Source organism: Polyodon spathula, chromosome 6 (genome assembly GCF_017654505.1).
Source record: "Polyodon spathula isolate WHYD16114869_AA chromosome 6, ASM1765450v1, whole genome shotgun sequence".
Taxonomy (NCBI): Eukaryota; Metazoa; Chordata; class Actinopteri; order Acipenseriformes; family Polyodontidae; genus Polyodon; species Polyodon spathula.
This window is the reverse complement of record NC_054539.1, coordinates 66,569,360-66,590,881: the sequence shown is the minus strand read 5'-3', so window position 1 is coordinate 66,590,881 and position 21,522 is coordinate 66,569,360. Positions and strand designations below refer to the sequence as shown.

The 21,522-nt window shown below is 37.1% G+C and overlaps 1 protein-coding gene across 2 annotated transcripts in view; it reads left to right on the top strand.

Annotated features, from left to right (window-relative positions):
* Positions 1-21,522, top strand: part of LOC121317500 (intersectin-2-like) — a 58,509-nt gene that overhangs the window by 15,010 nt on the left and 21,977 nt on the right. For both annotated transcript variants that reach the window (XM_041253504.1, XM_041253505.1), the window contains exons 3-16: positions 6,947-7,039; positions 8,775-8,838; positions 9,988-10,151; positions 11,016-11,216; positions 12,568-12,664; positions 13,912-14,054; positions 14,455-14,518; positions 16,024-16,161; positions 16,654-16,751; positions 17,397-17,659; positions 18,043-18,192; positions 18,381-18,521; positions 18,860-18,947; positions 19,397-19,536. In XM_041253504.1, coding sequence (XP_041109438.1) covers positions 6,947-7,039; positions 8,775-8,838; positions 9,988-10,151; positions 11,016-11,216; positions 12,568-12,664; positions 13,912-14,054; positions 14,455-14,518; positions 16,024-16,161; positions 16,654-16,751; positions 17,397-17,659; positions 18,043-18,192; positions 18,381-18,521; positions 18,860-18,947; positions 19,397-19,536 — 1,844 coding nt within the window. The remainder of the gene's footprint in view (positions 1-6,946; positions 7,040-8,774; positions 8,839-9,987; positions 10,152-11,015; positions 11,217-12,567; positions 12,665-13,911; positions 14,055-14,454; positions 14,519-16,023; positions 16,162-16,653; positions 16,752-17,396; positions 17,660-18,042; positions 18,193-18,380; positions 18,522-18,859; positions 18,948-19,396; positions 19,537-21,522) is intronic.

The following is a 21,522-nucleotide window of genomic DNA, read 5'->3' as shown; positions in this document are numbered from 1 at the left end:
AACTACAATAATTAAGCTGTAGAGAGAGCTTTCAAATCAGAATTTTCATTTACATCTTTTACATTTGCTAATTTCACCACATCATTTTGACGAGCAACTACATATTTTCAGTGTTTTGGAAATCCTCTGGCAAAGTCTAACAGCAGCCTTCACTTTGACCTGTGACCTAAGATGCCCACCATAACCTTTTCTGTGTTACGCTAGGTCTTAGTCTATGCTTAATCTGTTGGTGACCGTGGGATTTCTTTAAATTTCATTACTGGTGTTGTCCAGAAAAAATAAAACATGCCATTGACACATTGTTATTAACTTAATGGGTTTTGTAATTGGCTTCTAATACGTTATGTAGTTTGTCCTCTTTTGGGACCCATAACCACATATTTCATCTTTCAAAACAACATTTAGGACGTGCCTATAATAATAATAATAATAATAATAATAATAATAATAATAATAATAATAATAATAATAATAATAATAATAAAAAATAATAATAATAATAATAATAATACAAAAAAAAGCATGTGACTCTGCATTGAGCATTAGTCTTTTTAGTATGCTTATCAACCATAAAAGCCAAACCCATCCCTTCACAATTTTGGGTATTGCTACTGTACTGACAAGTTAATCAGGCTAAAACTGCGGGTGTGGTGGCTTCCCTGATTTACTGTGCTGTTTAGGGTGTAGACACCTGTAGTGTCCCAGGGCAGGTGGCACTTTACAATAACCCTGTTAAATTCCATCAGCAGCCAGTACTTGTTTTACATTGATAGAAGCAGCTGCTTGAGTGTTTGTACAGTAATGCTGATTCAGGAGATTGAAATGTTGGTTTAAGAAAAGCCACTAAATCTAATGCTGCAGTGTACAGCACCACAACCAGGTGCTGTACACTGCTCAACGTTACTAAAAACTCCTCATATCAATCATACAGACCGCACTCTTAGATACTGTTTTAACATTACACAGCTATGTTATATTCTATGATTCCACTGCATATATTTCTGCATATACATTATACTATATGTCTTCTAGCTGTTCGTTTCTTCTCTTGGAAATGCTTTGTTTTTCTTGGTTTTTGACTGTGCTAGGTGACTAATCTTTTATTCTGCCTACACGTACAGGGCGTATACTGTGACACACACATTTATGTTATTAAATCAGTCATTTTAACCAATACACATCTACAGTCATGAAACTAAACCAAATGCAAAGATGCACAACAAAATAGTACAAAATCACCTTGTGTTAGTTGGGGAGTAACACGTTGGCAAACGTTAACTTGACAAAGTAATTTTTGCTCAGCAAACTTACTGCGGTCAAATCAGAATTGGCAGGGAATTTACAATATCAGTGAATTCTAAGCTTTATCTTAAAAAAAAACCTGCATTGACATCTTGGATCTGTAGTGTACGATACAGCTGCGGTTTGTTTTGTAGCAGTGTTGGTGTAACCAGAAGGTTTTATTAATGGTAAAGATCCCCATTAGACTAGTATCTTGCATGCAATTCTGTGCTCATCCACACACATGTAATATACCTTATATAAATGCACTTAAAAAATATACAGTACTGTATTTAAAAAGAAAAAAAAAGTTTATTGAGTCATAGATGTTTCAATTTGAATTCCTAATAGTTATGCCCTAGTTTTGAAGCTAGTTCTATTAATAAATATCCCTTTCAAACAATTTTAGTATTTAGTATTTCTGAGCTGCTGAAAATCCACAAGTTTTCAGGCCTTTATGTCTTAAAGCCATAAATAGGCTATTTTGAGGACGGAATTCCTGTCTGTTCTTCTCTAGAGTGTCTTTATGTGACTTTAGTCGCTTTTAAAATGCCTCGGTTTCTGTTCATGTTGTGTAGGAAGTTTCTCTTGATTTTGACCTACAGTAAAGTCACATGTACTGTGGGATGCCTTTGTGGCTTTAATCTTTCACTGGCAGGCATGGTTGAGTCCATAACCACAGTCATTACTTTTTACTGTTGCATCACTGGGTATGGCACAGGATCAAATAGGAAAGCAATACTGGAGACGATGGTGAGTAGATCTGGTGTGTACAGAACAGTTTTGTTCTGTCTGCCAGTCTGGTACCGACTGTGTGGGAAGGCTGTTTTCTGAGTCTTGTGTATCATGTGGCAAGGTATTTATGTTAATGCAGTTGAGTCAGGATGTGATGTAAGGTACATATCTATATTTCCTGCTGCTAATGAGTAAAAATAAGTCAAGAAATGTGCTGTATGGAAGCTGTACTACCACATTGGTTGGTCTTAACTAACTGTGACCTGTCCTGTTGTAGAATGGTAATAAAGCAGGTAAACTGACACGCTACCCTGTGGGTACTATTGTCTAATTTTGAACTGCACAGGTGTTTTTGTTTTGTTACTCTTGTATTAAGTTATTCCATTTTATACACAATTATCAATTTATTCTACAATTTTAGGGATCATTTTGATCAACCTATACCCTTGGGATAAGGTGCAACAGAATTTAATTGTAGAGAAATGGGGAATCCCCATTTTAGGGATTTGCTTGTGGTACATTTCTATGAACGTTTAAACCAGATCTACCTACACACACACACACTGTTTATATTACATTATGATGTACCTGACAGTGCTGGTTAGTATTTTCTAAGCAAAGAAACCCTAAATAAGCAAATAACGTTTTAACATTGCAAAGACTTAACTACAAAGTAAAAACTTATAGAACTATATGCAACACATTTTCGGATTGTGTAATGTTTTTAGAATAGTTTGTTTCTTAAAGGTTCGTTTAACAAAAAAAACAAAAAAACACTTACACCATTTTGTTTTTTTATATAACTAACTTTGCCCAAAATTGTATGGTTATTATTTAAATAAAAGAACCCGCTGTACAGCGCTAATGCAAAATGGTTTCAGGAAAGCAAAAGCAAGTTGTGCTTACAATTGAAAAAAAGTTGGAAATACTTTCACCCCTGGAAAAGGTAATTACCAGGGATAAAATAGCAGAATATTTTGGAACTGTAAAGAGCGCTGTGACTGATGTTAAAAAGTCTGCCTCAGAGATTACAAGTTTTGAGGTCTTTGATAGTTGGGGTGGGATTTTCGAGAAATGTATTGCTCAGGTACTTGAGCATTACAATTTCCATGTACAAGACTCTAACGCCACTCTGCTCTACATACTAGTGTGCATTGCCAAAAGTCTAACGCATAGTCAAGAAATATATTAAGTAATTCATGTAATGTTTGCCTTTTTGTGCAGTTAAGTGTACATGGTAAAGTATTACTAAATAATGTAACGTATTCAAACACAAATTCACACAAGCTTTACATTAAATTGTAAAAAGAGATGCCTGGCCTACATGTTTGAAGTGTGTCCTTTACTTTAGTGCAGTAGTTCCAACATATAAATATAAATTGTACTAAACGTAAACTGCCGTTCAGTTCAGAATTAAACAGAACAATTTCAAATGAACAAAGCCTTCTGTCTATGGGAAGATTGGGGAATAGGATCCATGAGTCTGTGGTAATTGCAACTTTTTCTTCCTTTTGAAAGTTTTGTATGAACATCTGCAGCACAATTTTCTTTAAGTTTTTCCAGCCTCGTTGTTATTGTTTTACAGATCGGCACAGTATTGGGATAATCTTACATTGATTTTAAAACTACATACGCACTGTCCTCATAGGGTGATAACGTGATCCATGCCCCGTTCGGCCCACTCTATAGCAAATGTTGTTATGGAGGTTTGCTTTTTACTGTCATCGGTAGCTCCATCCACAGTAATTTCTGAATGTTTATTTCAAATGGTGACGCATTGATCTTGTGTTTTTGTGGTATGCCAATTTTGTTTGGCATCATTATTTACATTTCACGGTTTTCTTGTCCGGTTCTTGAAAATACTTCCAAACGTGGCTTTGCCTTGTTCCTTTGTTTACAGATGCCATTTTCTTTACAAAATATATAACAAATGCCAGAAAAAAAAGCTTGTCATTAACTTTCTTACCCCCGTGGACATGATACCATACCACGCCTGCTACAGCATGAGCACGGAGTGCACCAATGAAGCGCCAGATCGACCGAGAATAAAACCCGCCCCAGTGTCAATCTTTCTGTTGCACCTGAAAAACTACTTGGAGGCAATTACCAAGCCCCTTCCTTTTTATAATATCCACACTTACTGTGGCACCACAGCAGTCATACATGATGGTAAGTTACTAAAATGAATACTGTACATACAAAAATATGCGTTTGAATTGTGTCACATGACCGGTTATACGTCTAGTATATTATTTGTTTAACCACTTATTTAGTTTATATGTTTTAAATGTTTAAAATTCCCATCCCTGATAGCTTTAACCACCAGCAGCTATCCCAGGATTACCCCTAAGAACAGATGGTTGATGAAATCCTGAAGAATTTCCACAGTGCTGTAAAATGCTTCAATAAAATCCTCTAATAAAATTTAGCTGTGGCTTCTCAGAGCTTGGTTGATCAAATTGACCCTCTTTTTTGGGTTTGAGCTATAGATCTGAATACTGATTTTGTTGTTTTTTTTTTAAATGTAAACCTGGTATTACTGTATACATTGGATTTTCTGCTGCAAAAACTATTTTAGACACTACAAAATTAACAAATGCTGTATTTAAAATAGACTTTGTTATGCAAGAAGTCCTAATTTGTCATTTTCAGTAAATTTGATCTTAAAACCAGTTTAAGCAAGAATCCCTCCAGCTGAGATTGAGTAAGATGAATAGTTGAAGGAGGGAAAAGGTTGACCTAAAAATAGATGGTACTGTATAATACTGAATTATGTAGGAGGGTGGTTCATTTTTTCCAGACATCATTATTACTAGAGTGTACTTGTATGCTGCAAGATGAAATAAGTGACCCATGGTTTGCCATCTCTGTTGGTATTATGGACTCTAAAAATGAAAATAATCATTTTTTAAAAATTATAAAAAAGGTGCTTTGGTCCTTACTTTGTTATAGAGGGATAAAGTATGTAAAGGTGTTTTTTATATTTTTTCCTTCCCTCAATTCAGTGTCTTCATTATTGTTGTACTGGAAGTTTTTCAGTATTTATCGCTCTTGAAAGCTCGGTAGTAGTAGTCTAGTTTGAATTAATTGTTCTAATTTGGGCCAATTACACAAAGGCAATATGTACTTTTAATAATAACCTTTTATTTTTTTCACCATTAGATAATAACTATAATCTATTGGAGCCTCACCGTAGAAACCATCTCTGCTTTGCATGTTACTGTATGTGTACTAAGGGTATAATGACTACTGATTTTATAGAGTCGAATAGTTCAGGGTATACTGGACGACTAGTCGGGCAGTTGTACACACAGGGGAAAAAAAAAAAAACAGCATGTAATTTCACTGTGTGTTTCTCTAATGCATCAGAGATGAATATTTCATATTGCATGTAATCTGCTCGTTGTGAGAAACGGTGACTTCCATTTTAATTTGAGAAATAAAGCTAAGAAATAGCATGCAGTTGCTGTACTTATGTGACATGTTGAGGCCTTAAATTACCGGCTTGTGGGACATTGCTAAACCTCCCAAAAAGACTAGGTACAGCTTCAAAGTTAGTGCTACATGGAGATAACCAAAAGCAGAAAAGGCAACACATAAATATAGAGAAGAAAAACAAACGCATTGCGCGTTAAACCATAATGTGTTTTTCACAGAATTATTTCAGCTCCGGAATTATTTATTCACAGTCACATTCTTTTATTATTTTCAAATTTTTACCTTGATTATGAACATTAGTTGAAAGAATATACAGTTGAATATTACAGTAAACAACAGAAACTTAAAATAGATACTGTGTTTAAACTGATATGCAATAGCATAGCGTACCATGGAAAATTAATAATGAAATACATAAATAATTTACCTAGTTGGTTTTTTGAACTTACGTAAAAAATTCAAAGCCAAGTATATTTATTTATAAACAACAGTTAGTCTTTACTATCTGCAATATATTCTTCAGACGTTCAGCAGTGTGTCTTTCAGGCATAATTGCAGTTTGCAATACTTTTAGATTCTGTATTGTAATGTGCAGTATCAGTAATATAAGCATCCATTGTCACCGCTGTCCAGAGGTCAGTTGTGAGAGAAACGCTCTGTGTTTTATGTTCAGCGGCAAGCTCACTTTTTACTTTGCCATATTCACATAGAATTTGCTTCCACCGGATGCTATCATGGGATGGAATTATGTAACTGGGTTTAAAAAACAAAACAAAAAAAAACAAACGGATTTGATTCTTAAAACCCTGTCCATGAATTGCTGATGTTGGACGTACATCTTTCACAATGAATGCTGTTCGTTTTTTTGTTATTTCTTCTTTCCTTCTCATTTTTTGGACGCTTCGAAGATGTAAAAAATGGAATGCCGTTTCTGTGGGTCACTTGACTGCAGTAGCAGTAGCAGCAGCAGTAGTAGTAGTATTTCTTACCAGACGCCTTATCCAGGGCGACTTACAGTTGTTACAAAATATCACATTGTAAAATATGACTTTGTGAAATATCACATTACAAAATATCACAGTACAGAACCACTCGCTGCTTGACTTCCAGGTGCTCATGCCTACAAGATGCACTTTGGTTGTATTTTAACACCTGATGAAGTAGGCATTGCATTTTTTGAAGTACTTCCACAGTAAACTAGTTGTCTGGTTTTTCTTTTTGATGCTGAAATACTCATCTTGTGTATTATCCGCCATTTTTGCAAATGCTGTGAATGTAGCTGATGTCGCATGACATTTCCAGTTTGTCGAATACCAGTGCCGAGGTCGACTACCCTTACAATTTTTAGATTAGTCGACTATTTGGTGTTAGCCCTAATGTGTACACTGTCCTACTAAACACTTCATAAAAATAAAAACCTGTGTGTGAATCTTAAAAGGTAAAGCCTTTGGGTCGGACACAGTTTAAATATCCTCTCTTTGTTTTTGTTTAGGTGGTCCTAACATGTGGGCCATCACTCCAGAGGAGAGATCCAAGCATGACAAGCAGTTTAACAGCATCCAGCCTCTGATGGGCTTTGTAACAGGTACAGTAGGATGCTGGTGTCAGACAGTGCTTACAAACAGACTCTGCTGTGAAATCAATAAAACATTTGGATAGGGACAGGTTACAAGTTAATATAATACAGGAACCACCACAAGAAGGAGGAGAAGTCGAGGTGGTATTGAATACTTACCTTTCCCCTCTGAGCTGGGGCTCGGTTTCCAAAGTAAACAACTGTACTGGTAGCTCATGTTATTTCTTTCAACTGACTGCTTCTGGTTTGAGAAATGACCGCTGGGGGATGCATAACTGTGATTTATCCATTTACAACTGTGGCAGCTGAGTTTATAAATAGGAAAAGTTACAAAGGAACCTGCAATTACAAAAGCTGTTCTCTGCGGTAGTGGGCATTCTTTCAGAAGCAGACCCAGTGTTTGGAGATAGCCAGCATTGTTTCTGAGGAGGTTGATTCTGTCTGACTAACCACCTTCTAGACATAAGGATTACTGCAAGTTCAGAGTGTATGGCATATGGCACAGTGGTTAAGAGAATATATAATACCATTACAAAAATTAAATCTGGATCATTATTTTTTTCTACTTTAATTTTATACGTACCCCCTATGATCCTTAGAAGTACCCCAAGGGGTACGTGTACCCTGTTGAAAAGCCCTGGTCTAGACTGTCAAAAGGCCTTTGACAAAGTGCCACACAAAAGACACAAAACTGGAGCAGAGAGCAAGGGGAATAACTTCTAGTTTGGTCCTAGTACAGTATAGCAGGGATCGATGCTTAGCTACATAATCAACCTAGACTAATTACACTATGTGACACAATTTTTGTTCATGGGTAGTAAGTGTTATTTCCTAATTGCTTATGCCTCAAAAGTATAGAAAATGGCTATTATTCCCCACAAACATTGCTTTTGTGACCAGGACAGTGATATTTCCAATGGGAAAATGGGCAAATGTATGTCTTTTCGTTCACATAGTCAGAAAAAAACAACATATGAATCCAAATTAACATGTATTTATACCAAAGTAATACAAAAATGACTACAAAAGATTTAGATGCGAGTAGTTTTTCGAGATTTACGATTATACTGTACTTACTTACACTGTAGTCTCGGTACAGCTGCATAAAAGCAGCATGTTTTCACATACTCAGGGTTGTGTGTTCGGTGAGTGGAGAACGGGATTGGAGACGGAGGTAATACTGGTGATAACAATAATCGTATTTAAAATATCTGCTCACCGTGTTTTGTGTAGTGTTAGTCCATTTTGTTTGTCTCTTTTGTTTTGGCAAATGTGCCGTGTCCTGTGTCTTGTTTGTTTTTGCAACCTTTTATTTTCTGCTTGTACAAATTATTAAATGCTGAGCGAGACCATTCGCTCAGCTCCACCAAACTGCATATACCTCTCTCTTTGTTTATTTCCTGGCTCTGGTCTGACGCCACCCACTCCGGCTGTCTTTGTGACAATGGATCACTATACTTTACTCGAATTTAAAACACAGGCTATTTTTGAAAATTCGAAGGAATACAGTACTTGACTACATATGAAGAGGTGTTTTAAGAACAACATAAGGCTTGCCAGTGGATGTTTGTGTCGCTGCCAAGGCTGCTATTTCTTTATTATGAGAGCCTTTGATAACTGATTCATCCCAGGGAGACAGATTTTCACCCTTGTTAAATACTGAATAGCATTTTTATAGATATCCTATGGTGAGCAGACGCTAACCCGTTTGAAGTGTAATATTACATTTTGGCTGTTCCGGCAGGAGATCAAGCTCGGAAGTTCTTTCTGCAGTCTGGGCTTCCAGCACCAGTGCTGGCTGAGATCTGGTGAGTTACTTATGTTTCTGGTTCCTACAAGTCTAGAGCAGTGATGCCAGCTCAGAGAGTCAGTAAGAACTAGAGAAAGTATGTTTGAAGTGGCGAGTGTGAGTGAAACTGCAGTGAACAGAGCCGAAATGGCGGCATCCATGTATGGGGTGCCAGATTTATATAAAAAAGAAATCAATAAATACAAATGTTTTTAGACGTCTTGTTTCCTGGATTTAATGTAAATCGCTTTTTTTTTTTTAAGATTTAACCACAAAAGGTCTGGATTTAGCTAAATACATAAGCATATCTAAATTCCAACAAAATTTAAAAGCAGTTTACAAATCTTGTTTAGCGAGTGAACATTTAGCTGTCATGTTCTAAATCTGTGGTTCTAACAAATAAATCGGTGAATTTAAATATTTTTTTTAAACTTGGCCAGTCAACGTTTAGCCAACATTTCTAACAAATAAATCAGTGAAAAAATTCATGTAAATTAAATCTTTTTTTAAACCTGGCAATTCAACATTTACCGAACAGATAAATCCAAAAAAAACATTATCATTCAGCAATTAAATCTAAGTTAATAAATCAGAAAAAATAAATCTTTGTTTTTACAGAAAAATATCTGGCAGCAACTGGTATAGTGAAGCTAACATGCAAGACCACGGCCATTGACTTGTTTGAGCTGGCATTTCTGCAGAGTTGCCTTAAAGCCGGAACAGACAGGCACGGCACCCAAGGCATTTTGCCACCTCTATCGCTGGCATTGCTTTCATATAGTGTTGGACAGGTCAGCGTTGGACGATACGTCTAGTGCCAAATCGAAACCAGAGCAAATTTTTTCTGATGGCCACGCAGTACCATTGGTGGATTAACCAATCACAGCCAAGTGCTGACAACACGTGCTTGCCAGGAAAAAGCATGAATGAAACTTGTCTACAGCGGTGTCCAAGCACCCGGAAGTGTTTGATCCCTCCCATAACAATACCAAGAACCCCCTCCCCCCTTACTGACTTTCCGCACCCCCTACTTTGTGCACCACTGGTCTAGAGGATGCTACACTCCAGACAGAAATTAGGGTGTCATCTGAACTTTTTCTGGAAAGTGTTCATTTGGATATTTTTAAATAAGGCGGGGGTGAAAAATATCTCCTCTCTTCCCTTCTAGGGCCCTTGCAGATATGAACAAGGATGGGAAGATGGACCAGCAGGAATTCTCAATAGCCATGAAGCTGATCAAGCTGAAACTGCAGGGTCAGCTTCTGCCCTCCACACTCCCTTCAGTAATGAAGCAGCAGCCAGTACTATCCCCACTCATGACCTCACGCTTCGGTAAATATAATTTAATAATATATAATTTATAGGCCACCTATATATCCAATTCTTGATGGACTGCTGTCTACCGCAGTAACTGAAAACATGAGTTAGGCATGGAAGCACTGTGGACTAGTTAGGAGTTGACAGTTTGAAGCTATGAAGACTGTAATGTCAGCTCATCTGCTAATTACCATGCTCAGTAATTCTAACACCTATGGCAATTCGCATATGCCTTCTTTTGCCTCCAGTTGTAAAACTGTAGAAACAAGACCACACTGAAAATATGTCTTTGGGTTTTGGGGACTTATAAGCAGTTTTATAAAGTGACATTATGGCAACTGTTGCTTGTGCTGTCTGACAATAACTTTTTAATGCTGCTTTGGAAACCCTGAAACTAGGTATGTGGAGTTACCTATGGGTCCATTTCACAAACCAGTTCTACAGTAGGTAGCTGATTTCTTAAATTGTTTTGTGAATCAAGTATGGACATATTTTTGCTTGCAGTCTGCTATGTTCTAGATACCCTTTCTAAAACTGACCACTGGTGATGGGTAGTCATTAAGATTTTCACCAAGGGCTGTGTAACTGTGTTCGCCTACAAGCGCAATGTGGGTACTGTTTATATTATGCAAGAGTTCCACTCCACCATCAGTAGAAGATTAAAACAGAAGAGTGTTTTTGTTTTTTCCTAAGGGGCACACAGCACCTACTAAACTGACATCCTTAAAGTGGGTTGAGAATGTTCGTTGACATGGCTTGGTCTTAGTGCCACATCTGTGTACTGTAATGGTCTTTGATGGCTGGGGTTGAACATCTTGGTTTAAGAGTTGTTTATATATAATCGCACAAAACATCTAATGTGTTTTACTTGTAAACTAGGAATGGGAAGCATGCCAAACCTCTCCATCCTTCCTACCATGCCTATGTACACCCCCTTGGCTCCCATCACATCTATGACCCCCATGACCTCACTGCCTCCCTCTGGAATCTCCACCCCCTTGGTGCCTTCAATCAGCACACCGTCATTGCCTAACGGGAGCAACGCAATCCTCCTTCCCCTCGCTATGCCTCTGTCATCAAGTAAGTGACAAATACCACCTGCCCCTTCCGGTACTGCATATTGACACACTTGCAAAGATCCTGTCCACCATTACCCTTAAGAAAATAACTTATTCTAAGTTGCATATAGCCTGAAAAATGAATGGGTACCAATATAATTTCTATTCCCCTGTCATTTACCAGAAATGATTATTTCCAAAAGACAAGTAGTGTCCCCTCGACTGATTGGCTGAGCTCTTCATATTGCATTAAATTGGGAAAGAACTCCAAAACCAAAAAGCAACGGTTGATGACCTTTTTATTTTATTATTTTTATCTGAAGTAGGTTTTTTTTACAGCCAGGAGAGATAAAACAGCACAGAACCAGGCACTAGAGGACAAGGAAAGATGTTACATTATATTGATCGGAAATGCTTACGGTATTCCAAAATTGTACTCAAATTATTTGATTTACATTTTTGGGAATCCAGGTTCATTACCGGTGTAATGCACGTATTTCCATAGGGTAAGGAACAGTACACATAATAAATGCACAGCTTTGTGTTCCCCACAGTAGGATCCCTATCGTAGATGATGTTTGTAGGAGTCTGTCCAAAATTCAAGTGCAGTGCTACAGATATAAGGTGTAGCCTTTGACTCTTTGAGTGAAGAAGTTTAAAAACTATTGGCAGTGTAATGTAAATAAAAATATATATATATATATATATATATATATATATATATATATATATATATATATATATATATATATATATATATATATATATATATATATATATATATATATGTGTGTGTGTGTGTGTGTGTGTGTGTGTATATATATATATATATATATATATATATATATATATATATATATATATATATATATATATATATATATATATATATAATGTACAATGTGTATACTACTACACCAACATGGCTTTGAATATATTTTTAAAATTAATGTGCACAATTGTGTTAATTACCTTGTTGATTATCCACTATATTCCAATAGGCAACATCTGTCTTGTGTTGCAATTCCAGATTCTTGGTTGCCTGTTACATTGTTTTAATTGGTAGCTTGCATGCAGTGGAGCACCTAATTAATTGCAGATGAGCTCAGGGTACAGGCTTGTATATGTGTTTTGAAGATTGTTCAGTTAGAAAAGGATTCTTTGTGCAGTTACTGTAGCTGCATTTAACATGTGAATCAAATTTAGTGGAACTTAAGTAAGAGACTGTACAGAAACTAGTGATTATTGCTACATCATTCATTCGTTATCCACAATGCTATTAGAAGTCAAATCCGTGAAATCTACACAAGCTGCATACTGTTAGTTTGTCTTCACTTCTCTGGCGGATGATTTAATCACAGTATGTCTGTCAGCTCTGCCCCAGATGGGTTCCTTTCCTCAGCCCTCGATGGGATTTGAAAGTACAAGAATGCAAAAGGCACAGTCCTTGATTGACTTGGGATCAAGCAGGTAAGAGCTTTATTCCTACCATAAACAGAAAGTCAAAATCAATATACAGGAAAGGGGGGGGGGGGGGGGGGGGGATTTAAGTTGATGTGTTAAATTCTTACCTAGGTAAATCTTTTATATGTGTTCCATTTAGATGTGTTCCTGAAGTAAAAACATAAATAAAAATAAAATAAATCATCCATGGTTTAAATTTGGTTAACCTATTTATTTATTTATTGAGACTTGAGTGCGATGGAAGAATATGAAAATAGAAAGATGGTGTAATCATGCCTCACATGCAGTTTTGGCAATATATTGGCAAGACCCCCATAAGTGTGGTGGCACCCCAAATATTATCCATTTACTTCCAATGCAGAATAACTGAGTAGGATGTTGTAAATATTTTAACCTGAAAATCAGTTTTTGGAATGGAGACAAATACAGGTGTGTCACTAAATGCTGTATGTCTTAGAAGTAATTATTGCAGAAACAAATATATTTGGTGAAAATGAAGAACAAATATCCCACCTGGTTATTCTGTATTGATAGTAAATTGATGACATACCCAATTATTGCTTATTGTTTTTATTATTTTTGAAGCAAATATATTTAGGTCTGAGTGGGCTTAAAAGGGGTACATTTTGACCACTTCTTAACTTTTAAATTGCATTCCCTGCCTCAAGATGGCTTCCCATGTACCCACATGGACCGCTCAGAACTACATTTCCCATCATCTTCCTGCTCACTGGTAAATGGGAAGACATATTGAGACATGGAATGCAATTTAAAAATTTTAAAAAGTGGTCAAAATGTACAAAAAGACACATTTAAAACAATGCACACACCTTACGAAAACAGTTGTAGCAACACATGGGAACATGTAGCACAATAAAATAAAAAAGGTCCTTATGTACCCTTTAAACTGCCGCCTTATTAGAATCCTTTGGATATGTTTATAGTGGAGACCGTTCTCAGTGAAACCCAGATATTTAATGTAGTAAGTTAGGTGTCTGAGTGCGGTAAAAGGAGGAATAAAAGTCCCACCCTCAGTCTTTCTGTTTCAAGGCTGCTGTTTCAATTCTTTTGGCAGGGCAGTGTATATACTGTATAAAAATATAAACCCATACATTACAGTACACACCTGCACTTATAACAAAACTGTAGGGAGCAGCAGCCACACTGTGCTGTGCATCTTTCATTAATGATATTCGAGGGGCTGGGGAAACCAGTTATTAAATTTAAGAATTCTGTATTCCCTTTCCTCACAGCTCCAATTCTTCCTCGACAACATCTCTCACTGGGAACTCACCCAAGGCTGGCTCCGGTGACTGGGCACTGCCCCAGTTTTCCATTCTAAAATACAGACAGTTGTTCAATAGTCTGGACAAAGCTATGACTGGATACCTCTCAGGTGAGCATTTTAAGGTTTCTCTAATTGCGCTAGCACAGCTGAATAGTTTTGTTATGCTAATAAATAAAGAGATAAGCAAGTCAGGGGGTTGAGGGGCAGTTTTATTTCAATTGAATTGTCCTTACTTTATTCGTTTGTGACACACAGCAAGTTGGAATAAGGTAAACTATTGCTGCTTAATGACCTCTGTAACATTCACAAAACAGTAAGCTGTTAGACGATTTATTTTTGGCTGGTTTTATAAAGGCATCTGTCCTGGATTTTCTTCAACAAAACTCCCATCCCCATGCACACCTTATTTGCTAATTTATTCACGACGCTGTGTGGTGCATGGTAATGGATCTCTTTTCTACTTGTTTGCTGTGTATGACTCATGTTCATTGTTCTTTGCATTTTCCAGGTCCACAAGCCAGAAATGCTCTCATCATGTCAAATCTCACTCAAACACAACTAGCCACAATTTGGTAGGTTTTGGTATACCAGAGAAAAGAGTTTTATATAAGAGTTTAAATTCTCTGTCAAACTTAATTTTACTATATTAGAGTGTGGTATCCAATTTGTAATTTTATTTTTAAGTTTACACCACCTTCTGGCTTATTAAGCATCTCTGTAAGTGCAGCTTGTATGGGTTTGTCAACCTTGACAAACTGACCTAGCGTGCTGCTATTACGAGGTCATGTGGCTTTTGATGCTCTAGCTGAATAGAGACTGTGTACTTTGTTATTTTTGTAATGTTACACAGCTTTAATCGTTATTGCGTTCCATGCGTGTTTGTCCAGTAAAAATAAACCATTTTACTGAAATTGTGATTAGAGAACCATAGCATTTCAGTGACACATTGTGCTTAACTTTAAATCTGATGTGACATAACCCTTGAGTATGCGACACACCCCTTGGAGTATATACTACCAGGGATGTTTGGTTTTTGTTCACAAAAACTGATTTCTAGTTTCTTTCTTAGCTTTGTCTTTGTCAGCATTAAGTAAATGTATTTAAATAAAAAAAATTGGACAACTAATTAAATAGTTTGTCTGTTGTATTGACAATTAAGTAAAAATGGTCATAGATACAGTATACCTAAGTAGTATGTTGGCATATAAATATTACTTTTGTTGGTCTGCTGTTTTGAGTGGAGTTATCTTTCTAATACTAGAAATAAGGCCCTGTGAAAATCGCGATTTAACGGGCTGCGCGGAAATAGTGAAATTAGTGCAATGCTGTGATTTGTCCAGTATTCTTAAGAAATAAAAATAATTTCATAATTATTTGTATTTCATACAAAAAAAACACATCAACGAAACTGTACAGCTCTGCTATATGCCTGCGTGTCATATTCGCCATGCACACAGTGCTGTGCAGTGATTGTCATGTGACTATGCAATCTAAGCATAGTCCACTTATTACATTTTGACCTAACAGAGGCATTTGTTTGTGCAAGTATCCCTTTTGAAAAATTGGACAACCAAAATTTACGGAAATTCTTCAGACAGTGTAGCAAACGGTGGAGCGAGTCCTCCATCAGCCCAACGTGAATACTTACCTAAAGTTGCCGAGTATCACAAGCAGGAGATTATGGAATTGGTAAAACAGTCTGGTTGCTTGTCAATGGTCACTGACGAGTCGATTGATGCACAAGATCAGTATGGGTTACACATTTTATTTGTTTTGCAAGACCTAAATGGTGAACATGCACCTGACGTTCTAGAACTGAAAGCTTCACTTTTTTTTTCACTCAAAAAAAAAAAATCTATACATGTAATTTATAACATTTCCCTGCACATTCCGCGAAATACTATATTTTACCCATGACACTGCCATGAATTTTAAAGAAAATTTTCACAGTTTTCACAGGGCCTTAACTATAAAGCAGTCTGCTGTTTTGAGTGAGTTCCTAGTCCTCTATATAGGTGCGCAGGCTGTTTAATTCCACACTGCTGTCCGGTTCAAATTTTAATAATGTCTTTTTCAGGAACCTGGCTGATATTGACAGAGATGGGAAGCTAAAAGCTGAAGAATTTATTTTAGCCATGCATCTGGTTGACATGGCTAAAACGGGGCAGCCTCTTCCACTATCTCTGCCTCCAGATTTCATACCTCCGTCGTTCAGGTATCATGGTTTAATAAATCACCATAAATCACAGCATGAAATTTAATTTGCCCAGTGAAAGAAAGTGGCATTGGGAGATGTGTTCTTAAGAACAACCTAACCAATTAGCATCAGCACCTGGGCCCGAGCAGCTATTCCTCTGGTTATTCTGACTGTTTCCTTTGAATTGGAGCCGTGTGAATATTTTATTATGACTTGCTTAGTTTCCAGATATGAGTGCTACAAATTTTATTTTATTAATAGTCAGTTAATGCTAATGCCTTTGGTTTCGAAAGTTGAAAGTGATTTGGAACTGTCGTGTTATATATACACCTAAACAACACACCATGTTTGTTTGACATAATTGTGATTTGATTTGATTTGGGGCTATTTGAATTCATAACGTCTGGAAGCAAACTTGAATTCTTCCCTGCTGATAGGAACTTTTATAATCTTATATGTATCAGTGAGCAAAGCACCATCTTTATTCTAGGTTTTCTTTTTCATTTATAGAAGTGGGGAATGGAGTGATACAGTCAATGGGACAGTCCCCTCTTATCAAGGAATTCGGGGAATTCTGGAAGAAGAACCCCCACAGAAGATAAGCCCCGGTATTATTGTATAATACTCTTTCGTTTTAGTTTTTTCACTACCAATTCCCTGATACTATTGTTGACCTGCCATCACTGAGATTGATGGTGAAATTGCCAAGCCATTATTAATACAGTATCTCGAGAACTGTTACAGCATGATTAAACAGCATGTCCCTGGATCGAGAAGTGTTATATTGTATAAGGATTGCCTAAATTATTTGTTTTTGTGTCCACTGCCAGCACGAAATGACTTGCTTCTATCTCTGGAACTATGGGTTCTATTAACTTGAAACTTAATACAGATAACAAACGCACTTGGGGAATTTGTTGGTTGACCTTGACTAGTGCTGGTTGTGTGCCAGCTTAAGAAATCTAGTTGCATTGCTCCAAAATGACTCAATACATGTATTTTATTGTTTTTCAAATTTGAACTTTCATATAAAGGAATAATAATTTAAGGTGGATTTTTGTCCAACAGTGGTTTTCCTGTTATTTAAAGATTAGCGTATCTTATTGTATATTTTTGTTACAAAACAACAGTTAATTTTTCTTGCAGGATTTTGCAGCTGCATTTGTTTTAACCTCCCGCTTGCTGTATATCAGAAATGTATTCCTTCCAATACTAGATTTATTGATATCGTGTCTATTCTGCTTGACAAACAGTAACCTTTGAGGACAAGCGGAAGGAAAACTACCAGCGTGGGAACGCCGAGCTGGAGAAGCGGAGGCAGTTGCTACAGGAGCAGCAGCAGCGGGAGCAGGAACGACAGATGAAGAAGGCGCAGGAGGAGCGGGAGAGGTGGGAACGGGAGCAGCAGGAGAAGGAGAGAAAACGACAACTAGAACTGGAGCGCAGGATCGAGAGGCAGCGGGAGATCGAGAGGCAGAAGGAGGAGGAGCGCAAGAAAGAGATGGAGCGCAGGGAGGTGCGCTGAACCCTTGCTTATAGTTGTGTATTGGCCTTCTAGTCCAGGCTCCTGTTGCAGACATGTTCTGATTTGTTTAATTGAGCCAATTTAATCTTAAGGTCCTTTTTATTAGTTCATTATTTTGTTATTTTGTAATTTCTCTCCCCTTTACCAGGGAAGAAAGCAATTCTGCCAGTTCAGTTAACTGTTGCACCAACATGTTGTCTGATTACTGCAGTGTTAAATATTTTTACTGCACCTGTAGTTGTGTTCTTGAATTCACAGTTGGGTTTACATGCAAACAAATGCTTTAATGGTGAATGCTCATCAACTGCATCCCAGTCTTAGCCCTGATACTGAAACGATGGAGCGCTGATGAAGTTGCTGTTGTTCTTCTTCAGGCTGCGAAACATGAGCTTGAACGACAGCGGAAGCAGGAATGGGAGAGAACCCGGCGCCAGGAACTGCTGAATCAGAGGAACAGACAGCAGGAAGACATTGTCAGATTGAAAGCGAAAAAGAAGAGCCTAGAGATGGACCTAGAGGCCGTGGTTAGTGGAGATGCTATGCTTCCGTCACACTGTTAACTTATGATGCTGAGGGCATATGCATTGTTATATTAACCCTGTTCAGATGTGCACTTATCTGTTGCCAGTAGATACATTTGTTAGGAGCATCAACCATCTAATCGTCTTTCCATAGCAAGGCTGTAATCATGTATCTCATTAATTTTGCCCAGGGTGACAAACACAGGCAGATCTCTGGCAGGCTGAATGATGTTCAGAACAAGAAGGTGGTCCGGAAAAACGAACTGGATCTGATCAATCAGAAGCAGGACCGTCGGATCATGGAAATCAATAACCTGCAGCAACAGCTTGAGGTTTAAACACATTCTGTGTTCTTGGTGAACAAAATATGTCTGAATTATTTGCAGTGTTTTGTTTTTTAGTTGAAAAAAATCTAAAATTATCCAGGTGTGTTTTTTTTTTAAATTATTATTATGATTCTGCATTTTTTTTTTTAGTTCTCTGAAGTTGTGTGCTCATATTGCTTTACCTTGACTTCCAGAAAACACTGAACATACTGTTTAATGTGTACTGTTTTAGTTATTACATGCTCAGGTTTGAGAAATGAACACAAACACATTCACTGTAATCTCGTTCACTATTCAAATTTCAAGGAATATGTTATTTCTGAAAAGCACTTTTCATTCTTTAGGACTACCAGAAAAAGCTCATTAAATTGGTCCCAGAGCAGCAGATGCTTACTGAAAGACTTAAAAACACGAACCTTAACAATGTGCAGAGTAAGTATAGACTATATTTGGTTGGACAGACTTTGTTAAACATGTAATTGTATAATTACTTCCAGCTGACCATTATTTATTTTCATTTTATAGACTGATGTGTATTGAACATTTATGATCAGTCATGCAGTGGGTCCTTGAATGTACATGAACCTTTATCTTGTCCACCCCTGTTTACAAAACATTCTAATGGAAAATGCAGTCTACATGCAAAGCTTTGATTTCTCTGTTGGCAGGGAATTGATTATGTCTTTTTAGGAGCACTCTGTTTTAAAAATAATTGTGTGCTAGTTGCTATAATAACTGCCAAGTTAAAAAATGGGCACAGCTGGCATAACACTGTCAGAAGAGTATTAGCAGGTATTAAAAAAAATAGCAAACATGCAAATTGGATGGTATAACTGAATACTAAATAAACCATGCGTTTGTAAATGATGTTCTCTCATTAGCTACAACACTCACGACTCTGATGAGGAGTCGATCTGAAAAGGATGGCTCGTGTCGTATGCTGAAAGAGCAGCTGGATGCTTTGGAGAAAGAAACATCATCAAAATTGTCTGAAATGGAAGTGTTTAATAATGAGCTTAAGGTAAGAGCTACAACTTTAAAAATATACTGCTTATATAATATTTGCTTCTTATCCATTTTCGTTAAGGAGAAACAAGTCTCTAATGTCCTTGCATCATGCAGTTTTCAGTTATATGTTTATGGAATACAGCTGCAGGGGGGGATGGGGGGCAATGATAGGCCTCCGGCCTGGGGGGGGGGGGGGGGGCGGGGGGGGGGGGTGGGGGTGGGGGGGGGGGGGTGGGGGGGGGGGGGGGGGGGGGGGGGGGGGGGGGGGGGGGGGGGGGCGTTGCATCTTAATTGAACTGCCTGCTAATACCCTGAAGTACAGTTACATAAACATTGCTATTTGAAACCTCCTTGTAGGCCCATATCAGTAAAAAGCACATTTGTTGAGGGAAGCTATTACCCCTAGCTTTTCATTTTCAGTACCAAATGTGTGGTTAACAAAAACACTAATACCTACTAATTGGTTTAATTCCTACTTTGTGTTCTGTATCATTAACTTTCAACTAGCTGTTAATCTCTCTCCTTCTGTGCTATCTTGCAGTGTGAGGATATGGATGACTCTGTCCTTCAGTGTCTTCTCTCTTTGCTGGGTTGTCTCAGCAACCTCTTCCTCTTAATTAAGGTTATTTTATACTTTGTGTTTTTCCTTTTCTATTGTGAACATCATCTGTTCCATTTGCTTGTCTCATACCTCTGGTGTATGAAAAGCACAGCCCAATTATTTTTTTTTTTCTTGGTGAATAATTTCTTTCTGAAAGTTACATAGAAATGAGGTTGTATATGAATGAATGTCTGCTGGAATATTTATTTATTTTTCAGTTTTTTTTTTTTTTTTTTTTTTTCCCCAAATACCTCTTCCTATATTTATCTCTTCCATACTAACTTCATATATCGCCAGAACCTTCACCATGGTGTATGTTCACAAACATGTGAAATACTGTGGTGTGTCATGTGTTTACACTCATTAACAAAATAATACAACTTGTACATCTTCAAGTAGACACATTTCAAGGTCAAAACTTACTAATTGTTGGAACACAAGCCAAGTTTGATCTCAGTTTTTGTCTACTGAAGGATGGTTTTGGTTTTGGTTTTACTGGGGGGGGATCTTGAATCTCAGTCTGCAGTGCATCCTGAGTCTTACGCTGAATGTTTGAGATGGGGATTCATGTGAATTTCATAAAATATGTACTTGGTAGAAAACTGTGGTCTGAAGAGGATATTATCCCTTGAGATAAGGATATCGTTGGGGCATTTCTACAGGTCAATCTTCTGTTTTAAAAATAATCTAGAGAACAACTTACCCAGTTGTTATGAAACTTGACAAGGACGTTCTTAAGCACAAGTTGTTGAGTGCATAAGAGTATAGGGATATATATGGTTATATGACCAGCTGTACATTATTATGGAATGCTTACTAGTATTTTTACACAAATAAATACTTATTTAATTAAACATTTGTGGATAAGCCGTATAATTAAGTCCTAGCCCGTTCAAAAATAATATTAATACTTAATGTCAGAACGTCATAAATCCTAGATACAGTATGTTATTACATCAATTTAATTGTGCTCTTACCAACTGAGTGTGTGTTTTGAACAGGTCTGCAGCCTCTTTTGAAATGCCACCCTAAAGCCTTAGAATCGTTCATCGGTTTACAAAAAAAAAAAAAGAACAGAACAGAACGCTGTCTTTTGACTAATTTAAACTTTGTGAAGACAACTCTGTACCTAAATCTGCTAAGAATTAGAAACCATTTTGTTAAAGGAAATAAACAAATTTGGCTGCAGCGATTTAATCACGATTATAATTTGTATCTCAGGGCTATGGTGACTTAATCATAAATTACTCAAGCTGTGCTCACCAGAACCATGAAGTGCATTATCAAGTGCCAAGACATAAAACTTGCAAAAAAAAAACTCCAGTTAATGTTATATGAATTTGAGACATTAGTAAGAAAATAATTTAATATTTTTTCAATGGTTTACGAAGAAACTGA